Source organism: Chiloscyllium plagiosum, unplaced genomic scaffold (genome assembly GCF_037043375.1).
Source record: "Chiloscyllium plagiosum isolate Xiang-an unplaced genomic scaffold, Cpla_swu_hap1 HiC_scaffold_22, whole genome shotgun sequence".
NCBI lineage: Eukaryota > Metazoa > Chordata > Chondrichthyes > Orectolobiformes > Hemiscylliidae > Chiloscyllium > Chiloscyllium plagiosum.
The window spans coordinates 23,963,452-23,983,226 of record NW_028270160.1 but is presented as its reverse complement, the minus strand read 5'-3'; the positions used below and the strand labels follow the sequence as shown (position 1 = coordinate 23,983,226).

General features: G+C 40.4%; 1 protein-coding gene across 4 annotated transcripts in view; it reads left to right on the top strand.

Moving 5' to 3' along the window:
- trub1 (TruB pseudouridine (psi) synthase family member 1) overlaps nt 1-19,775 on the top strand; it is an 85,933-nt gene that overhangs the window by 50,800 nt on the left and 15,358 nt on the right. For all 4 annotated transcript variants that reach the window (XM_087998849.1, XM_043712809.2, XM_043712810.2 and 1 more), the window contains 3 exons: nt 12,117-12,198; nt 17,301-17,373; nt 18,658-18,797. In XM_087998849.1, the coding sequence (XP_087854975.1) occupies nt 12,117-12,198; nt 17,301-17,373; nt 18,658-18,797 (295 nt within the window). The remainder of the gene's footprint in view (nt 1-12,116; nt 12,199-17,300; nt 17,374-18,657; nt 18,798-19,775) is intronic.

Sequence of the window (19,775 nt, the reverse complement as noted above, 5' to 3'; positions counted from 1 at the left end):
CCTCAACATGTTTTGGGTGGCGCGGTTGCTCAGTGGTTATCACTGCTGCCTCAGCGCCAGGGACCTGGGTTAGATTCCAGCATCAGATGACTGTCAGTTTGGAGTTTGCACGTTCTCCCTGTGCGTGCGTGGGTTTCATCCAGGTGCTCTGGTTTCCTCCCATAATCCAAAGATGTGCAGGTTAGGTGAATTGGCCATGCTAAATTGTCCATTGTGTTTAGGGATGTGCAGGTTAGGTGCATTAGTCAGGGATAAATGTAAAGTAATAGGGTAGGGGAATGGGTCTGGATGAGTTACTCTTTGAAGGGTCAGTGTGGATTTGTTGGGCCGAATGGCCTGTTTCTGCACTGTAGGGATTCTGTGATTCTCTGAAAAGTGATTTCTTGTTACAGGTTTTCTTATTAAAATCATACAACGTTCAGGCATATTGACTTCAAGATCTGTGACGCCTCATTCCTGCTGAACAGTGAAAAGGATGGATGTTCAAGCAGTCTGACTTGGTCACAAAATGAAGTTAATTTAGAAATATTCCTATGAGGAAGATTGGCTGGCTCAAAATCACATTTTAGTTTTCTCCTCGGGACCCAAGTTTAAATCCATCCTGACCATTGGTGCTCATGGTGTACACTTAAAACTGGATGATTGCACTGTTCTCTTCTAGAGTCAAGTCCTGTAATTTTTTTGGTGAGAAATCTAGAACTTTTTTGGTGTTTAAAATTGCAGAAGTAATTAAACTACCAAAATTTGCCAAAAGTACTTCTAAGATTTGATTTTTATCGAATGAATTTTGCTTATCATGCGGGAAGACAACATAACTTCAAAACTTATGAACTGTGTACACTTTTGGAGAACACCTCTTTATTAGCTCATAAATAAGAGATTGATTTATTTCTCTTTCCCTACTTCCTCCATGCTGCTGAGCACCAACCACCAATGATATTATATTGCTGGAAAAATTGAGTACTTGTAATCAATGTTCCTTGGTTGCAGCATCTATGTGCTTTATTATTAAATTTACAAATTCATTTTGTGGCTTTTCTTTTTCCTTATCTATCTGCTACCTCATTACACTCATGGGGATAACTTGAGATGCAATTTTCCCTCCATTTTTGGTAGTGGAATAGGTGGCACGAAGTAATTGGAGGAGTTGGGCCTCGAGAAACTTGTTTCCTTCTCACTATCCCTCTAATTCAAGTTTTGGGTTTCAAAATCCATGGGCAACCTTCTCGACCCAACATCAATAACCAATTCAGAGCCTCAACACGTGACCTTACCAATCACCTGCCTCCTAGATGGGTGGCATTGTAGGCTAGAAGCTAGATTAATCTATCTGCTGATTTGGTGAGGGCTTCCAATGGCCCCAAACTGGTGGAAATCCGTGGATGGATTCCAAAGAGTGATCCATCAAAGCTATTTCCTTTAAACTTGCCCCCAACTGACTTTGAGAGAAAAATATACAAAGTACATACTTGAGGAGTTGGTCTCAACTGGGAGCAGCTCAATAACTAGCACTGCTGCCTCAACGCCAGAGACCTGGGTTTGATTCTAGCCTCTGGCAACCGTTTGTGAAGTTTGTACATTCTGCCTGTCTCTGTGTAGGTTTCCTCTTTCAGTCCAAAGACATTCAGGTTAGATGGATTGGCCCTAAATGGATTGGATTGCTAAATTGCCCTTAATGTCAAGGGATAAGTGGGCTAGGTGGATTAGCCATGGAAAATAGAGGTTTACAGGGATTGGGTAGGATCTGGGTCTGGGTGGGATGCTCTTTGGAGGGTCACTGTGCACTTGATGGGCAAAATGGCCTGCCTCCATTCTGTAGCGATTCTGGCAAGATTTTAAGAAGCAAAAGCCACTGGTATCTGATGGTCAAGAGCCTCTATTGAGCTGGGACGCCAATGTCCAGGTCTACGATTCATCGAGAACCTGCCAACACTCACCTGTCAGCTCTTAACAAACTGATTGGTGGGCAATTGGGCAAGTATGCTTATCATTAGCAGGGTCATATTACTTTACATCAAACATATTTGTGTCCACGCTTAAACAGAAAATGAGTGGAATGTTTCCTTTCTGCATTTGATTCCTTTTTGGGTGCCATTTCTGTCCTCTGCTGAAGTCCTGACCAATTTCAAACTTGGGTTTCAGTCTTTTGTCAGGTAGGCAGGAAGAATGGAGCTTGTAACGTTTACCAAATTTTTGAATTTTCTAATAGAGGAAATCTTGCTTCACTTCATCTTTCTTCTATGTTCTCGTCAAGGAGTTTAAGGAAATGTTTTAAATTATGAGGTTTGAAAATTGACAATTTCCCAAAGACCATGATCGAATTGCAGAGCAAAATCTGACCAAATGGCCTAACTCTGCTCCTATATCATGTGGTCTTATGGTCATTTTTAGCCTTTGAATTATGCTTGGTGTATGTCTAATTTATGAATTAGGAAATATAGTGAGTGAGGCCATTGGAGCCAAAGTTGATCTTATGAAACCTTACAGGAGAGCATAGCTATAGGAAGTATTCATGTGTATGTTATGTCGGGTTTCTTATTTTGAGTCTTCAATAAAGGGGAATAATCACCTTGAATAATAGGGGCAAGCCCAAAATAATTTTTTTACCTTACCCAGTAAGTTTTTAATCTTTGCAGGGACTGCTGTTATCTCCCAGTTCTTTCTTTAACAGATCAGATTTGCAAAATCTATGACAGTGTTGCAAATATACCAACTCAAAATGTTTGGTCCTTTTGGATATCTGACATGCCAGGTGACAGTTTTGTATGGTTTTTAAGCCTTCTGAAGATTCAACAGCCACTAAAGTTATTTTGAGATATTCATGTTTGAGTATCTAATATTGAAAAGTGAACTCTAGTGCAGTGCAGTGATACTTTAGCAGAACAACATGGAGGTACCTTCACATTTGTTTTCTGCAATAGCCTAATCATTTATCCAAAATTATCCATTTAAATTGAATACATGAAGGCTTTTGTAGATCTGTTACTCATGCATGCAGGCTTCAGTGAAATTTCATCAGGTAAGCTTCTAAACTGAGTAAGAAAAATAAAACTGGATTACTTATTACTTATGCTATTACTTAGTTATTTATTACTTTATTTCATATTTATGATCCCCTATGTGTATTTAAATTTATTTTCCAATTACATGGGAGAAGCTTAAAGTTTAAGCTGTAAGCTTTCGACTTAATTTGTGTTTTTGAGGTCTGTTAAAGTCCATATTTTCTGAGCTACTGATGTTGATTTTACCTGATTTGATCAGATAGTATCTGACCTTATTTGTTCTGTCGAATAAAATAAACCCTACATGACCGCCCATTGTAGAGTGTTTTACTGGGAGGCATGAGTTCCTACATGTATGTATGTCTTTAAGCAGGTCTGTTTATCTGTTTTGTTATAAAGCTTTTTTATAACATTGACTGACTAGGTTTAATTGAAATAGAGATGAAAAGCTGTTTTTCTTTCTCTCATTTCCACAGTGTAGGTGAATAAATTAAAATAAATTACCAGTTAAAGAAAATAATTCAACATAAGTGGTATCCTATAACAATTGGATAAATTAAGACCGAGGGAAGTTAGAGTTGGGCAGTAATATTCATTCATGGGATGTAGTAAGTTTTAAACAATCAAAGTATGATGATTATTTACAAAACACAGTGGTATAGATTTACAAATTATCTCACGGCTGGCCATCTATTAAAGTGACCAGTTGATTTTCTACTCCAAGGATGTTTGTGCAACTGACTGGATAAATGGTTCTTGATTAGGGACTAGTCAGAATAGACTTGTGTGCTTTGTAAATTCAGATTTTATAAAGGAGAAGTAGTTATGCTTCAGTTGAACCAAGTCTTTGTCAGACCCCACCTGGAGTGCTGTACCTCTACAACAAAGAGACTCTTTCTTTTCCTGTAGAAAACAGAGAAAGAGACTCTGTTCCTAGCTCTGGGCTGGAAGTCCTGGATTCAAGTCCCATTGGCTCCAGACGTGTGCCATAACATGTCTGAACAGGTTGATTTTTAAAAATTCTACAGGAAACCAAAGAAGTCAGGTATTACAGTTCATCTTGTAAAATGCACAATATGTTAAAAACTTACTGTAATAAAAACAGAGGGTCCAAGAAAATAGGTTGCAAAATGACAGAATTGTTATGGCATGGTAGGAAACCATTCAGCTCACTATACCAGTGTCAGCTCATCAAATGACGATCATAATGAAGTGCTAATTTTCTGCTTTATCCCCATATCTTTGCACGCTATTTCTATCCAAGTAATCATCCAATGCTGTCAATTGAACCTGCCCCCACCATACTTCAGGGTAATGCATTCCATACCCTAACCACTTGATGAGTGAAAAGGTTTCTCCTTATCTCCTGTCTTCAGCCTGCTCATGATTTTCAAGACCTCTATGAAATCTCCTCTCAGCTGCCTTCTCTCCAAGGAGAACAGTCCCAATTTATCCTCAATTGAAATTTCTCATTCCTGGAACCTTTCTTGTAAATTGTTTCTACATGTTTTCCAATTCATTCACATATTTCCAACATCTGAACGCAATACTGCAGCTGAAATCTAACACTATCTCATGCAAACTTAACATCACTTCCTTGTTCTTTCCTTCTCTCTGCCTCTGTCAATAAAACTGAGGACACTGCATGCCTTAAATGCTTTCGCCATTTGTTCTGCCACCTTAAGTGATCTGTTCCTAAACACACCTGGGTCTGTCTGTCCCGTATCCCTTTAATAAGTATACTCCCTATTTTACGTTAATGCTCCCAAAAAGTGCAAAAATGTTTTTAAAACTTTTTATTGACACTGGTTTTGGATGATAGCTTTTAAAATTAATAACTTTATTATTTTTTAATTGTTGTGGAGTGTGAACAAACCTTTTTTCAATAAACAATAGTTTGCTGGGAAACTATTTTTCCAGAATCTGCTGGCAATCCATTCATTAAAAATGGCATTGTTTAATTCACACTTCAATTTCAACCACATTACCTTCCTTGAGATTTGATAGTTTCGGCCAAATCCATAATAGAATAGACATATGTGGAGAAACCTGATTTAATGGACTGAGTTGTCTATTTCGGTTGCATACTTGTCCCACATCCTGTTTTCTTATAAAAGGAACTAAATTCCCTGAAAGCAGTATTTAATTCTTTACATTGTTTGAAGTGGTAAACTGAACTTCTTTCAGCATTTGTCAAATGTGGAGCTCTTGGCATCAAGTTGTTGGACTAATTCCAATTTTCCAAAACTTCGTCATCAACTGCCTCGCACTTTTTATTTCTAATACTCACTCATATCTGGGTATCATTAGGTGAATCAGCATTTTATTACCCATCCCTAATTGCTCTGGAGAAGGCATTGGTGAGCTGTGGCATTGAACCAATGAGGTCCATGTGCTGTACCCACAATGCAGTAAGGAAGGGAATTCTCAGGATTTTGATCCGAAGACACTGAAGAAGACGTGATACGTTTCTAAGTCAGGATAGCAAGTGGCTTGGAGCAAAACTTTCAATTGGTGGTTTTCCATATCTGCTGCCTTTTTCCCTCTAGATGGTAGTGGTTGTGGGTTTAGAAGGCACTGTCTGAGGATCTTTGGCAAATTTTTTCAGGGCATTTATGGATAACGTACAACATTACTGAGCATTAGTGTTGGAGAGACTGAATGTTTATAGATGTGGCGTCAATCTAGCAAGCTGCTTTGTCCTGGATGGTGTCAACCTTTTTGAGTGTTGGTGGTGGTGCTGCACTCATCCAGGCAGTTAGGGAATATTACATCACACTCCGACTTTTGCCTTGTAGATCGTGGGCAGGCTTTGAGGAGTCAGGAGGTGAGTTTCTCACAGCACTCTTCCTTGCCTCTGACCTCTTGTAGCATCTGTATTGAGTTTCTGGTCAATGGATGTTGATAGTGGCAGACTCTATGGTGGTAATGCTGTTGAGTGTCAAGGGCAGTGGTTCGATTGTCTCTTCTTGGAGATAGTCATTGTCTCCCATTTATACGGCACACATTTCTTGCTACTTTTCAGCCATTCTGGATATCATCCAGGTCTGGCTGCATTTGGACATGGACTGATTCAGTATCTGAGGAGTTGTGAATGGTGCTGAGCATCCCTACTTCTGACCTTACGATGGAGTGAAACTACATTGTGGCAAAAGTGAGGACTGCAGATGCTGGAAACCAGAGTTTAGATTAGAGTAGTGCTGGAAAAGCACAGCGGGTCAGGCAGCATCCGAGGAGCAGGAGAATCAACGTTTCGGGCAAAGGCCCTTCATCAGGAATAGAGGCAGCCTCCAGAGGCTCCCTGCCTCCTATTCCTGATGAAGGGCTTTTGCCCGAAATGTCGATTTTCCTGCTCTTTGGATGCTGCCTGATCTGTGCTTTTCCAGCACCACTCTAATCTAAACCCTGAATCTACATTGTGTTATATTCTTTCAGAATTTTTCAAGTCATGGGATGTATTGATATTGACCAGGTTTCATTTATTGCTTGTTGTTATTTTCCGAGGCTAGCAGTTGATTCTTGTATCACTGCAGTTATGATATGACGGTGATTCTACAATGGCAATGGTTATCAAAATTCTGGCATGTTGTACCTGTCCCAGTAATGAAGTGGTGGTGTTTGTCAAACAAAATTCGGTCTCAGGCGACCGAATCAACACGGACATCTACTACAAACCTACCGACTCCCACAGCTACCTGGACTACACCTCCTCCCATCCTGCCCCCTGTAAAAACGCCATCCCATTCTCCCAATTCCTTCGTCTCCGCCGCATCTGCTCCCAGGAGGACCAGTTCAAAATACGTACAACACAGATGGCCTCCTTCTTCAAGGACCGCAATTTCCCCCCCGACGTGGTCGACGGTGCCCTCCACCGCATCTCCTCCACTTCCCGCTCCTCCGCCCTTGAGCCCCGCCCCTCCAACCGCCACCAGGACAGAACCCCACTGGTCCTCACCTACCACCCCACCAATCTCCATGTACAGCGCATCATCCGCCGTCACTTCCGCCACCTCCAAACAGACCCCAGCACCAAGGATATATTTCCCTCCCCTCCCCTATCAGCTTTCCGTAGAGACCACTCCCTCCGCGACTCCCTTGTCAGATCCACACCCCCCACCGACCCAACCACCACTCCCGGCACCTTCCCTTGCAACCGCAGGAGGTGCAACACTTGCGCCCACACCTCCCCCCTCACTTCTCTCCAAGGCCCCAAGGGAAACTTCCATATCCGCCACAGATTCACCTGCACCTCCACCCACATCATCTACTGCATCCGCTGCAGCCGGTGTGGCCTCCTCTATATTGGGGAGACAGGCCGCCTACTTGCGGAGCGATTCAGGGAGCACCTCTGGGCCACCCGGACGAACCAACCCAACCAACCTGTGGCACAGCATTTCAACTCCCCCTCCCACTCCACCGAGGATATGCAGGTCATTGGACTCATCCACCGCCAAACCACAACAACCCGACGGTCGGAGGAGGAGCGTCTTATCTTCCGACTGGGAACCCTCCAACCGCAGGGGATGAACTTGGACTTCACCAGTTTCTTCATCCCCCCTCCCCCCACCTTGTCTCAGCCGGATCCTTCCAGCCCGGCACCGCCTTCCTGACCTGCAGTCTTCTTCTTGACCTCTCCGCCTCCACCCTACTCCGACCTATCACCCTCACCTTGACCTCTTTCCACCTATCACATTTCCAACTCCCCTCCTCCAAGTCCCTCCTCCCTACCTTTTATCTTCTCCTGCTGAACACTCTCTGCTCATTCCTGAAGAAGGGCCTGTGCCCGAAACGTCGAATCTCCTGTTCCCTGGATGCTGCCTGACCTGCTGTGCTGTTCCAGCAATAAAGTTTCAACTTTGATCTCCAGCATCTGCAGACCTCACTTTCTCCTGTTTGTCAAACAAGACTGGTGAATGATTTGGAAAGGAACCTGGCGGTCTTAATGTTTTTGCAATATTGTTGCTTCTGTATCTCTTGGTAGTGGAAGATGCAGAGGTAAAGGGAGATGACAAATTTAAGTTTTTTGAAGTTTTTTCTTCTAGGTGATGTGTCCCGTTCTGCAGTCACACAATAAGTATGATATAGTGAGAGTCTTTTAGCAAATGAAATTGTTCTGTCCTGGATTATGTAAAGTTTAATTAATTTTGTTATGACAGAACCTGTTCAGGTGAATAATGCTGAAAAATGTGTTGCTGGAAAAGCGCAGCAGGTCAGGCAGCATCCTGCTCCTTGGATGCTGCCTGACCTGCTGCACTTTTCCAGCAACACATTTTTCAGCTCTGATCTCCAGCATCTGCAGTCCTCGCTTTTTCCTCAGGTGAATAATGGACGTGTATCACACTCTGACTTGAATTAAAACGTTTAAGGTAGTACACCCATTACAGAACACTATCTTTGCGCTGTTTCTGTAGTATTGTTACTGGTCACTTGTTCTTGTTTGAATGACAGTGAATTAATTGTGATGCTGTTCGAATTCAGGGAGAAATAACTGGTCTTGCTTTTGAAATGGCTGTTGCCCACCATTTATGTGGTGTAAAGTTTTTCTACCTTTTCGCTCAAGCTTGACATTCACACCCTGCTGCAAGCTGCTGGCTAACTATCAGAAAATGTGCACAGCATATTGTGAAGTTGTCAGCAAATGTCAGATTCCCAATCTTTATGAAAGAAAGACTGCTAGAAACATGCTGGATCTTTGGACCAAGGACATTTCACCTAAGGAACTCTGGCAAGGTTTGGAGCAGTAATGATTGGCCTCTAACTATACTCATCACTCTTTTGACAGCAATGACTCCAGCCACTGGAGAGTTTTCTTTTGACTCAGTTGATCTTATTTTTGCTTGGACTGCTTTATGCTGGACTTAAGTGTTGTCTTGATGTTAAGGTTAGCTACTCTCTCTCTTAATAGAAGATTAGATTCCCTACAGTGTGGAAACAGGCCCTTCGGCCCAACAAAACCACACCGACCCTCTGAAGAGCAAACCACACCTCCTCTGACTAATGCTAACACTATGGGCAATTTAACATGGCCAATTCACCTGGCCTGCACATCTTTGGACTGTGGGAGGAAACCGGAGCACCCAGAGGAAACCCATGCAGATATGGAGAGAATGTGCAAACTCCGCACAAACAGTCGCCTGAGGATGGAATTGAACCTAGGATCCTTGTGCTGTGAGGCAGCAGTGCTAATCACTGAGCCACCAACTGATACTAAAATAACTCATCAGTATAGAATAATACAATGAAACTGAGAACAATTCTTGTGTCTTGTGGTCATATCTGGATTAAATCTGTGATCAGGTCTGGAACTAAGTAAACTTAGCAGAATCTTAATTTAAATGTTGGTGAGCGGTTCTTGCAAAATAGATATGACATCGCATAATTGAAGTTTTCTAGCACTTTCCTTGGACTGAGGTGGTTGATAGAATGGAGGTTACCTGATCAAAGTTTTCCGAGGGTTTTTTTTTGTAGATTCATTATATCAGGACATTTTCTACACTTTTAGGTAACTAACAGTGTTTTAACTGTACTGGTGCAGATTGAACGAACCTACATAAAATATGGGGAAGAGAATTCCCACCTTTCCTCACACTGCATGTCTCTCCCCTTAACATTTTAATAGCCAAACCTGTAGGAGTGACATTCGCTCACTTTGAAGGACAGTCCCGACCAACTGAGTATGGCCCAGCCCCGTACTGCAAGGACACTGATCTCCAGATGTGGTTGGACTAAGTGTCTATCTGATTGTGGCCATCCATGGGGACTGAGATCAGACAATCTCCTGGATCGAGTATGGCAGCAGCCCCTGACTGATCAAGGTTCCTTTTTGAGCGTTGGTCCCCTTTGACTTTCAGACATTGCCATCAGCTTGAATTATATGTACTATGTTTTTTATGTAAGCTGCTCGCATGTACTGCAGGTGTGACATTGACTGGGCCCAGAGCCATGCAGTAACATACCCACCCCCTCTAACTGTGTAGTGATCTGAATAGTGGCTTTGCCCTCTGCATTGAAGAGCAATGGACACCAAAGAGGCTGGCAACCTTTAATCATGGCTGACAATCCTTTGTACTAAAAAACAATGCAGGTTAGAAGTTTGGCAGCCTCAAGGTCTGTACTAAGAATATAAGCTAAGAGACATTCTATGTAAATGCATGAGAAGTGCAGCCAAGGCAATCTGGCAAAAGAATCCGCAAGACACAAATGTCCTTGAGTCCAAAGTGAAGTCCTGAAGGGCTTAAGTTGTGTGGAAATTGTTCTGAAAGTACTCGTGAAATGAGACTGATTTATTCAGTGATGCCCACTTGCGTGGAGGAAAGGTGAAAGAGGACGGTGTCCATGAACCGTGCTGGGAAATGGTGAGATGGTACAACTGGTTAATGGCCCAGAGAACCAAGTGTTAAGCTTCAGCACTAGGTATCTATGTTTTGATTTTTTTTGCCTGGACTTGGTGCCCTCTAGTTTCAGAAAAGGAGGGGAGAATGAGAGGTTGCATAGAAATGAATTGAGATTAGCTCTGAGCAAGATGCAAATGTATGGAAATAAGCCTGTTTCTGTTCATTAGTAAGACTGTGAGCTTGCAGCTGAAAAGTTAAAGGGAAAATGGAAAATATTTTTCTTCACATCAGGAATCTGATTTTTTTTCTATTCTTGTAATATTCAATCAAATATCCTTTTTAACTTCACAAGGGGTGGCACAATGGCTCATTGGTTAGCATTGCTGCCTCACATCACCAGGATCCAAGGTTTGATTCCTGCCTCGGGCAACTGTCTGTGTGGAGTTTGCATATTCTCCCTGTGTCTGCGTAGGTTTCCTCCGGGTGCTCCGGTTTCCACCCACAGTCCAAAGATGTGTAGGTCAGGTGGATTGGCCATACTAAATTGCCCAAAGTGTAAAGGGAAATGGGTCTGGATGGGTTTACTCTTCAGCGGGTCGGTGTGGACTGGTTGGGCCAAAGGGCCTGTTTCCACACTGTAGGGAATCTAATCTAATCTAATCTTAACTTCTACAATTGCGAAAGGCTTTTAATTCTCTCCTTTTTTTTCTGCTGTTGCAAAATAAATTTTGTAGGATGAAAATTAACTTGAACTACCATAGTGACATATTTCAATTCTGAATTCATTTATGGGAGGTTGTGACTTGGAATGGTGCTTTAAAACATTTTAAGCTGGGAAACAAAGTTGTAAGTAAACCAGTAATTTGTAGTAATGACATTGCATTTAATTATCATTAAAGTTTTGCTTTATTGACACAGAATAGTGAGCAGTTTTTGATAAATATGCTTAAACCTCCATGGGCCAGTCACTGGCATTGTGTGATAATATGCTACATGACAGCTGGGGTAACAATTTGACTCCAACCCTGTCTAACATCTGGCCTTGCAGGTGGTTTGCTGCCAGTTGTTTACATGTCAGGCACAGCATATTTTAAAGACAGAAGCCAGCATAATAGGAAATTTACATAAATTCACCTTGAACCATATATCAAGTCTTACGAGCTTTGCTGAAAACTTTGGAAGTTCATGAATGTCCATTCACCCTCAATCAAGTATGGGATATAATGTCTTGGAGGCTACCAGGGAAATGTTAACAAATTGCTTGTTTTTCCATTCCAACATTAAAATCCTCAGAATAATCATTCATAGCACAGAAACTGCTCATTCTTTTTCCATTTTATTATAAGTTGTTTCTGTAGTGGCTACAATCAGCTATTTAATAATTCACAAAATCAAATTAATATGGTTTCATTTCTGTAATTCACAGTAATATTAGTCCCTTTAATTATTTAACAAATCAGCTGGCAGTTTAGGCTGGAGGGAGTGATAAATAATCAAGTGTCAAATTCAACCAGATAGATTCATGATCCATTTTTGCTAATGCGGTCGCTGGCTCCCTACTAGTTTTCACAGACTACGATAAGCAGCAAGCAGTCATTTTTTGTTTCAACGAAAGACATGCTGCAAAAGAAAGTGGATGGTGAAAATATTTGGGTCGAGACAATATCTACAAATGTGACAATTTAATAGAAATAAAAATAGTAATTTACCTTGAATTTATGCTTTTGGTTATGTCTGGCAATGCAATCTTGTCAAATTTAGTTATCCAATTTATTTACAGAAATATACAACAGTTGGGGAATTTGGAAAGGCCACAGACACATTTGATGCTCTAGGGACAGTGACAGAAGTGCAATCATATGGTAAGAAAGCTTTTAGCAATCTTGTTTTAATAATTCTCTTCCAGATGAATTTTCTACACAATATGAAACTTGATAATGCAATACTTTTGGCAATGTACTTTCAGCAGCATTTAAAATATTGGACAAAGTCAGAAGTCACATGACTCCAGGTTATAGTTTAACAGGTTTACTTGAAATCACAAGCTTTCAGAGCGCTGCTGCACAGTCAGGTGAAGTGACCTGAGGAAGGAATAGTCACTCGATCCAAAACATTAACTGATTTCTCTCCACAGATGCTGCCTGACCTGCTGAGTTTTTCCAGCAATTTGTTTTCTCTCTGTACAGTATCTGCAGATTTTTTTGGTTTTCATTTTAAAATATTGGATCCTGGCTCTAGTTTAGTGCGTTCACTTCTGAGACAGAAGGTTTTTGGTTCAAGTTGCACTCAATTGGCGCCTAGTAAATAACCTGGGCTGGTGCATCAGTGGTCTATCAAGGGGGTTGTATTGCCCTATCCAACAGAGCTGTCTGTTTGTGAAATAAACAATCTCATGCCACTCTTGCATGTAATATCAGGAATTTTGCTCCACCAACATTACGAAACAGATTTATTGATAATTCATCTCATTGTGGGACTTGATTAAAATTGGTTGTTGCATTTGTCTATACTAAAAGTAATGACTGTGAAGTAAAGTGCCTTCTTTTGTTCCCAGTCATAGTTACAAAATAGTTCAAACTTAAGATTGTTTCATTAGTATCTTTAGTATATCCTCATCTGCTTCAGAGGAGAAGCAAACATGAGTTGACAATTCTAAATAAAAGTGCTATGCTGATTCTTTTGGAATGGAGCTGTTCAGTTCTGTGTACTTAGTTGAACTTCTGCACCAGCCCCTTGCTGAAAGTGTGTTTCTTTGTGTTAGCTCTGCTTTGCAGTGGACTTAACATCCCCTCTAGCGATTGCAGCTTTCTTTTCTTGGAGTGGGTATAGACATTGTAGAATAAAGAATATTGTGTTTTTCCATCTGAAAGCATTAATTGCAAACATAAATTAGTTTAAATATCATTTTCTTACTTGATCTTTGATATATGAATTATCAAAATGGACTAATTGTGACCGTGCCTTAATTTCTCCACACCCCATCCTTGAAAGTAGCAAATTGTATGACTTAGCAAGTGCCGAGGGTGTTGAACCCCTTCATGCTTTTCATAACTGAGTACTGGTATGTTATTTGAATTTGAAGCCTCACCATGCCCTCATTTGACTTCATTAGTTACAGCTACATATGTCAGAAGGATCAACCTTAGTTGATTGTTCTTGGGTAAGATGGAAGTGGATGTGGGGTTGCATGTTGATGCTAATTGTAAGTGTCTGTTACAATCCTGGCTGAAATAATTTTGCATTGATCATTGTAGAGACTATGATCTTACTATTTTTGTGGTACTCAGTTCCACATTGCTTACTGGGCAAAAGTTTCTGTGATGTTTATTCAATTTCCTGCTGCAGTTTTGCCAGATGCCTCAAGAAATTATCTAAATAGCAATAAAGAGGAATCTCTGTAGAAATTCCAACTTACTTTCTTTAACAACTGAGAAAGTGTGGAAATTTTCACAAATCCCTTTTAAGGCTAGGTATTTTGTAGCTGTTGAATGGATCCATTTGTTTTCTGTCTTTAGGGAGTGAAAAAGAAGTGTTGAGCAATATTGATGCAGGTATTCTTTGATGCCAAAGGAGAGTGATTTCATTGTTCTGTCCCAGTAATCATAATCATTAGAATAATGCAGCACAGATGGAGGCCTATCATTTTAATGCTGCCTCTTTTGAAGAACAGTCCCAGACATCTATTCTCTTATGCTCTCTCCTTGAAGTATTTATTTAGTTCCATTTTGAAGGCTACAATTGAATCTGTAGCCACTGCAAACACCATATTAAGCAATGCATTCAAAATCTTAACATTCTCAGATTTAAAAATGTTTCTTTTTGTCGTTTGTGGTTCTTTTGCTTGTGACTTTAAATCTGCGCTTCTAAACAAGAGTCATGTTGGTCTCAAAATGTCAACTCCAATTCTCTCTCCACAAACGCAGTCAGAGCTGTTGAGTTTCTCCAAGATTGTGTGTTTATTTCAGATTTCTAGAATCTCCCAGTATTTGTTTTTAATAAGACCATAAGACATAGGAGTGGAAGCAAGGCCATTCAACTCATCAAGTCCACTCTGCCATTTAATCATGACTGATGGGCGTTTCAATTCCACTTACCCACACTCTCATGGGGGCCTTAATTCCGTGTGAGATCAAGAATTTATCAATCTCTGCCTTAAAGGCACCCAACACCCCAGTCTCCACTACGATCCATGGCAATCAATTCCACAGGCCCACCACACTCTGGCTGAAGAAGTGTCTCCTCACTTCCGTTCTAAATTGACCCCCTCTATTTTTAAGGCTGTGCCCACGGGTCCTAGTCTTCCCGCCTAACTTGAATCAACTTCCCAGCATTCACCCTTTCTAAGCCATGCATTATCTTGTAAGTTTCTATTAGATCTCCCCTCAACCTTCTAAACTTTAATGAATACAATCCCAGGATCCTCAGCCATTCATCATATGTTAGGCCTACCATTCCATGGATCATGCGTGTGAATCTCTGCTGGACACGCTCCAGTGCCAGTGTGTCCTTTCTGAGATGTGAGGCCCAAAATTGGACACAGTATTCTAAATGGGGCTTAACTAGAGCTTTATAAAGTCTTGGAAGCATGTCGCTGCTTTTATATTCCAACCCTCTTGAGAAAAATGACAACATTACATTAACTTTCTTAATCATGGACTCAACCTGCGAATCAACCTTTAGAGAATGTTGGACTAGCACTCCCAGATCTCTTTCTACTTTGGCTTTATGAATTTTCTCATGGTTTTAAGAAAAAAAAGTCCATGTCTGTATTCTTTTTTCCAAAGTGTAAGACCTCGCACTTGCTCATGTTGAATTTAATCAGCCATTTCCTTGACCACTCTACTATACTGCCTAAATCTTTCTGCAGCCTCCCCACCACCTCAGTACTACCTGCCTGTCTGCCTAACTTCGTTTCATCGATGAACTTCGCCAGAATGCCCCCAGTCTTTTCATCCAGATCATGAATATATAAAGTAAACACCTGCGGCCCCAACACTGAAACCTGCAGGACCCGACTTGTCACCAGCTTCCATTCTGAAAAAGAACCTTTTATCCCAACTCTCTGCCTTCTGTCAGTCAACCAATCCCCAATCCATGCCAGTAGTTCACCTCGAACATCCTAGGCCTTCACCTTATTCAGCAGCCTCCTGTTAGGCACCTTATCAAAGGCCTTTTGGAAGTCTAGATAACATCCATTGAGTTTCCCTGGTCTAACCTACATGTTACCTCTTCAAAGAATTCGAATAGGTTTGTCAGACCCAACCTCCCCTTACTAAGTCCATGCTGACTTGTTCTAATCCCACCCTGCACTTCCAAGAATTTAGAAATCTCATCCTTAACAATGGATTCTGGAATTTTACCTACAACTGAGGTTAGGCTAATCGGCCGATAATTTTCCATGTTGTGTCTTGATCCTTTCTTGAACAAGGGGGTTACAACAGTATTTTTCCAATCATCTGGGACTTTCCCTGACTCCAGTGACTTCTGAAAGTTGACACCCAGCGCCTCTGCTATTTCCTCAGCCACCTCTCTCAGAACTCTAGGATGTAGCCCATCGGTGCCGGGAGATTTATCGATTTTTAGACCTTTTTTAGCTTTTCTAGCACTTCTTCTTTTGTAATGGCTACCATACTCAACTCTGCTCCCTGACTCTCCTTTGTTGGGATATTACTCCTGTCTTCCACTGAAGACTGACACAAAGTACTTACTAAGTTCTTCAGCTATTTCCTTATCTCCCAGCACTAGCCTTCCAGCATCAATTTGAAGCGGCTCAATTTCTACTTCTGCCTCCCATTTATTTCTTATATATTGAAAGAAACTTTTACTATCATTTCTAATATTACTGGCTAGCTTACCTTCATATTTGATCCTCCCCTTCCTTCTCTCTTTGTTATCCTCGGTTTTTGTAGTCTTCCCAATCTTCTGATTTCCCAGTGCTCTTGGCCACTTTATCGGGTCTCTCTTTTTCTTTGATACATTTCCTGACAGCTATGGCTGTCGAACCCCTCCCTGGATAATCTTTCTTTTCTTTGGGATGAATCTCTGCACTGTGTCCGCATACATCTATGCCATCTGGTTATTAACATTTTATTAACTTCAACTAATTTGTAGTTTTAAATACATCTATCAAATCTCCTCATAGTTTTTCCTCCTCTAGGGAGAACAACCTTAGTTTCCTAGTTCATCCACAAAACTAAATTTCATCCCTCAAACAGTTCTAATAAACTTTTCTGGACCTTCTCCAAAATGCCTTCATGTCTTCCTGCAGGGTTGTGCCCAGAATTGGAACACAGCTGGAGCTGAACTCACTTTGTATAATTTATCGTCAATTGCTTTTGTACTTGTCTCTATGTTGCCCAGAGTAGAAGTGTCTTTTCACCTTCAACAGTTAGCACACAGGAATCCTCAGACCTATTTTCTTGCACCCTTTTTAAAATGTTACCATGTAATATACATTCTGGCAAGAAGAATGAACATAATACGTGATCTCATACTTAACTACATTTCCACAAGTGTGTCTATGTCCTCCTAAATTAAAGGAGTTCCCAGTACTTACTGTGATTTAATCCCTCCAATGGAATTTTTGACAGTCTAATGCCAGTACTCCTCCCTTTTTCAAAGGGAAATTCGTAGTACTGTGCTATCAAGGAATAGAGTTTATCCACTAGACTTGTTTCAGCTATGTAACAAAAGAAACGTAAAAGGTTACTCACCACATCAGTAAGGCTAGGTTCCAACCAAGTGATGAAAGTGCACTATGCTAATCCATTAAACTACCAACTAAATATTTGGGATGCGTGTGGCAGTAAGTTGTTTTTGTGCTGGACAAGAGTCTGTACTATTCAAAACATATTTTAAAAGTGATACAATTTTGATTATTCTGAACTGAAGTAGTCTTTGGATAATAACTTTTCTCACTTCTTTGGCACAAAGAGTTTGAGTGTTTTATTTTTCCATTAACTAGATCACATAACAAAGGATGATCTGGAAAGTACTCTGAAGAAATTTAGAGGAAACATTATGCAGACTCCTCCAATGTAAGTTGATACTTATTATTTTTGGCACTGCTATAGATATTTTGCATTTCTGACTCTGCAGATCTATTTGCCACTTTGATATATTAAAGTACGGTTTTACATATAAAAAGTCTTTCATTTTTTACCTTTTATTATGAATTGGAATCCCTGCATCATTTAGAATTATAGACCTGAGTTTTAATGGATTCCCCCCACCTTGTTAGGAATGAGGTAAAATGGGAGGTTATTGGTAAAGTTGTCATAGTTTTACCACCATAGGCCTATTCTTCTGTTAGAGAGAGACAGCTGGTGATAATTTTAACCTGCGGGTCACCATGCCTTAGGTGAGAGCAGAGGTATAGAAAGAGCGCCAGTTGTTCAGCTGACTGAGCTGACCAGCCCCCTCCCTTTTTGGAAGACCATATATCCAATGTCATTTACCTTATCCTTATTAACCCTTTCTGTTCCATGTGTTGGTATAGAATAAATACAGTATTGTAATGGAGCTCTGTTGTTTAGCCAAATTGATTTGGTCTTTTGTCTACCTCCAGGACCATTAGACCATTTGTCAATGCTATCACCCCTCCCTCCTTTCTTTTCTTAGTTTGGTCATGTTTAGTCCAGGGAATTTGGAATACATGTTCTTGAGCCTTTTCCCTCGAAACATTATGTGCACAATCATGATTTTGGAAAGCTTAGCTTTTTGTCACACTTTTTTTTAAAAAAAAAAAGTGCGATTAGACCATATTTATTAATTTTTCTGTCTGGGCATTATTATAGCTAAAATTATCATTTAAAGAATGGATTTTGGAATAGTTTTCAAGATTATTCAAATTACAACTTCTGAAACTGTCTCCAGATTATTGTTCCTGAAATATGTATTGCAGATGATCTGATATTCATCAAGCATCTAATGCAGTTGTGGGATAGCCTAATACTGGTTGTATTGAATTTGACTAAATTTAAAAAAAATTTTGCTTTTTAATATAGGATTATACAACACAGGTTCAGTCACCTTTTCAAAAGTATTCCAAAGTACTTTAGGGAGCTTGATTTAATGATTATTGGAAACGCAAAGGTAGAATCTTGCTTGGATTGTGCCTCAAAACTACACAACAGAGAAATTGGATGTATGGGTGCAGGCTGCACATTAGTTCTGTCAAAAGAAATTAGATTAATCTGAAGCTGTGAATGTAATTTATAATGAACATGACAGTTGTTTTATTATTTTTTTTAACAGCTGATTGGTAATTTATTTTTGTGTTAAATGTATAATTTAACAATGCTTTACATTCTTGCTTTCAGATATTCTGCTTTGAAGCAAAACGGGCAACGGCTTTCCTGTTTGGTAAAGAAAGGAGAAGCTGTGGAAGCTAAACCTGCCAGACCTGTTGTGGTTTTTAGCCTTTCTGTACAGGATTACAATCCTCCTCTTTTTACTCTGAGTAAGCAAAGTCACTTGTTCAGTTCCTTCAAGGAGAAACATTGCAACCTCGGTACTTGCAATTTATTATTAAAGAGAAAATCTCACTTCTGAACCTGGATGGCAGTAAAGAAAAAGAGGAAATATTTTATGTTCATATCGTAGAATCATAGAGTCCCTACAGTGTGGAAACAGGTCGCTCGGCCCAACAAGTCCACACCAAAGCGCGCCCCCATTCGTGTAACCCTGCATTTCTCATGGCTAATTCACCTAACTTACACATCCCTAGAGACTTTGGGCAATTTTGCACGGTCATTCCACCTACCTGCACAGCTTTGGACTGTGGGAGGAAACCGGAACGCCCAGAGGAAACCCATGTGGACAGGAAGAATGTGCAAACTCCACATAGACAATTGCCCGAGGCTAGAATTGAATCTGTGTCCTGAGTGTTGTGAGGCAGCAGTGCTAATTACTGAACCACTGTGTTACATAAATGTATGTAATAGCATTTCTGATTTACACATGGTTGAAAATCGAAAGTAGCAAGAATAAAAGTCTTAATTTTATAACAACTTTTCAAGAGGATAAGAAGTGGATCAACAGTGAAATTAGATTTTAGAGATTAATTCATAGGCATGTTAATTTGGAAATGATTTGCCATTTTACATTAGCTTTTTGTTTCTTCATTGTTTACTATGCATCAAAATTGCATGTATTTTGCAGACTTTGCAATTGTGTCCTTTGCTCCAAAGTCCAAATCTAAGTAGAAATCTGAGACATCAGCGGTGCTTGTATCAAGCTGTCAGTGCCTGTGCAAATCTCTTGCTGATCTGAAAAACAGCCATTCACCACAACTTTTACTCTCTCTTCTATCCTTTTAGGATATTTTATATCCAGAAACTCTAATCATGTTAGTCGAACCTGGTTTGTCTTAAATAAATCTATTCTTTTAGTCCACATTTGTCCAAATGATTGTTGGTATAAGACCATCTTATCGTTT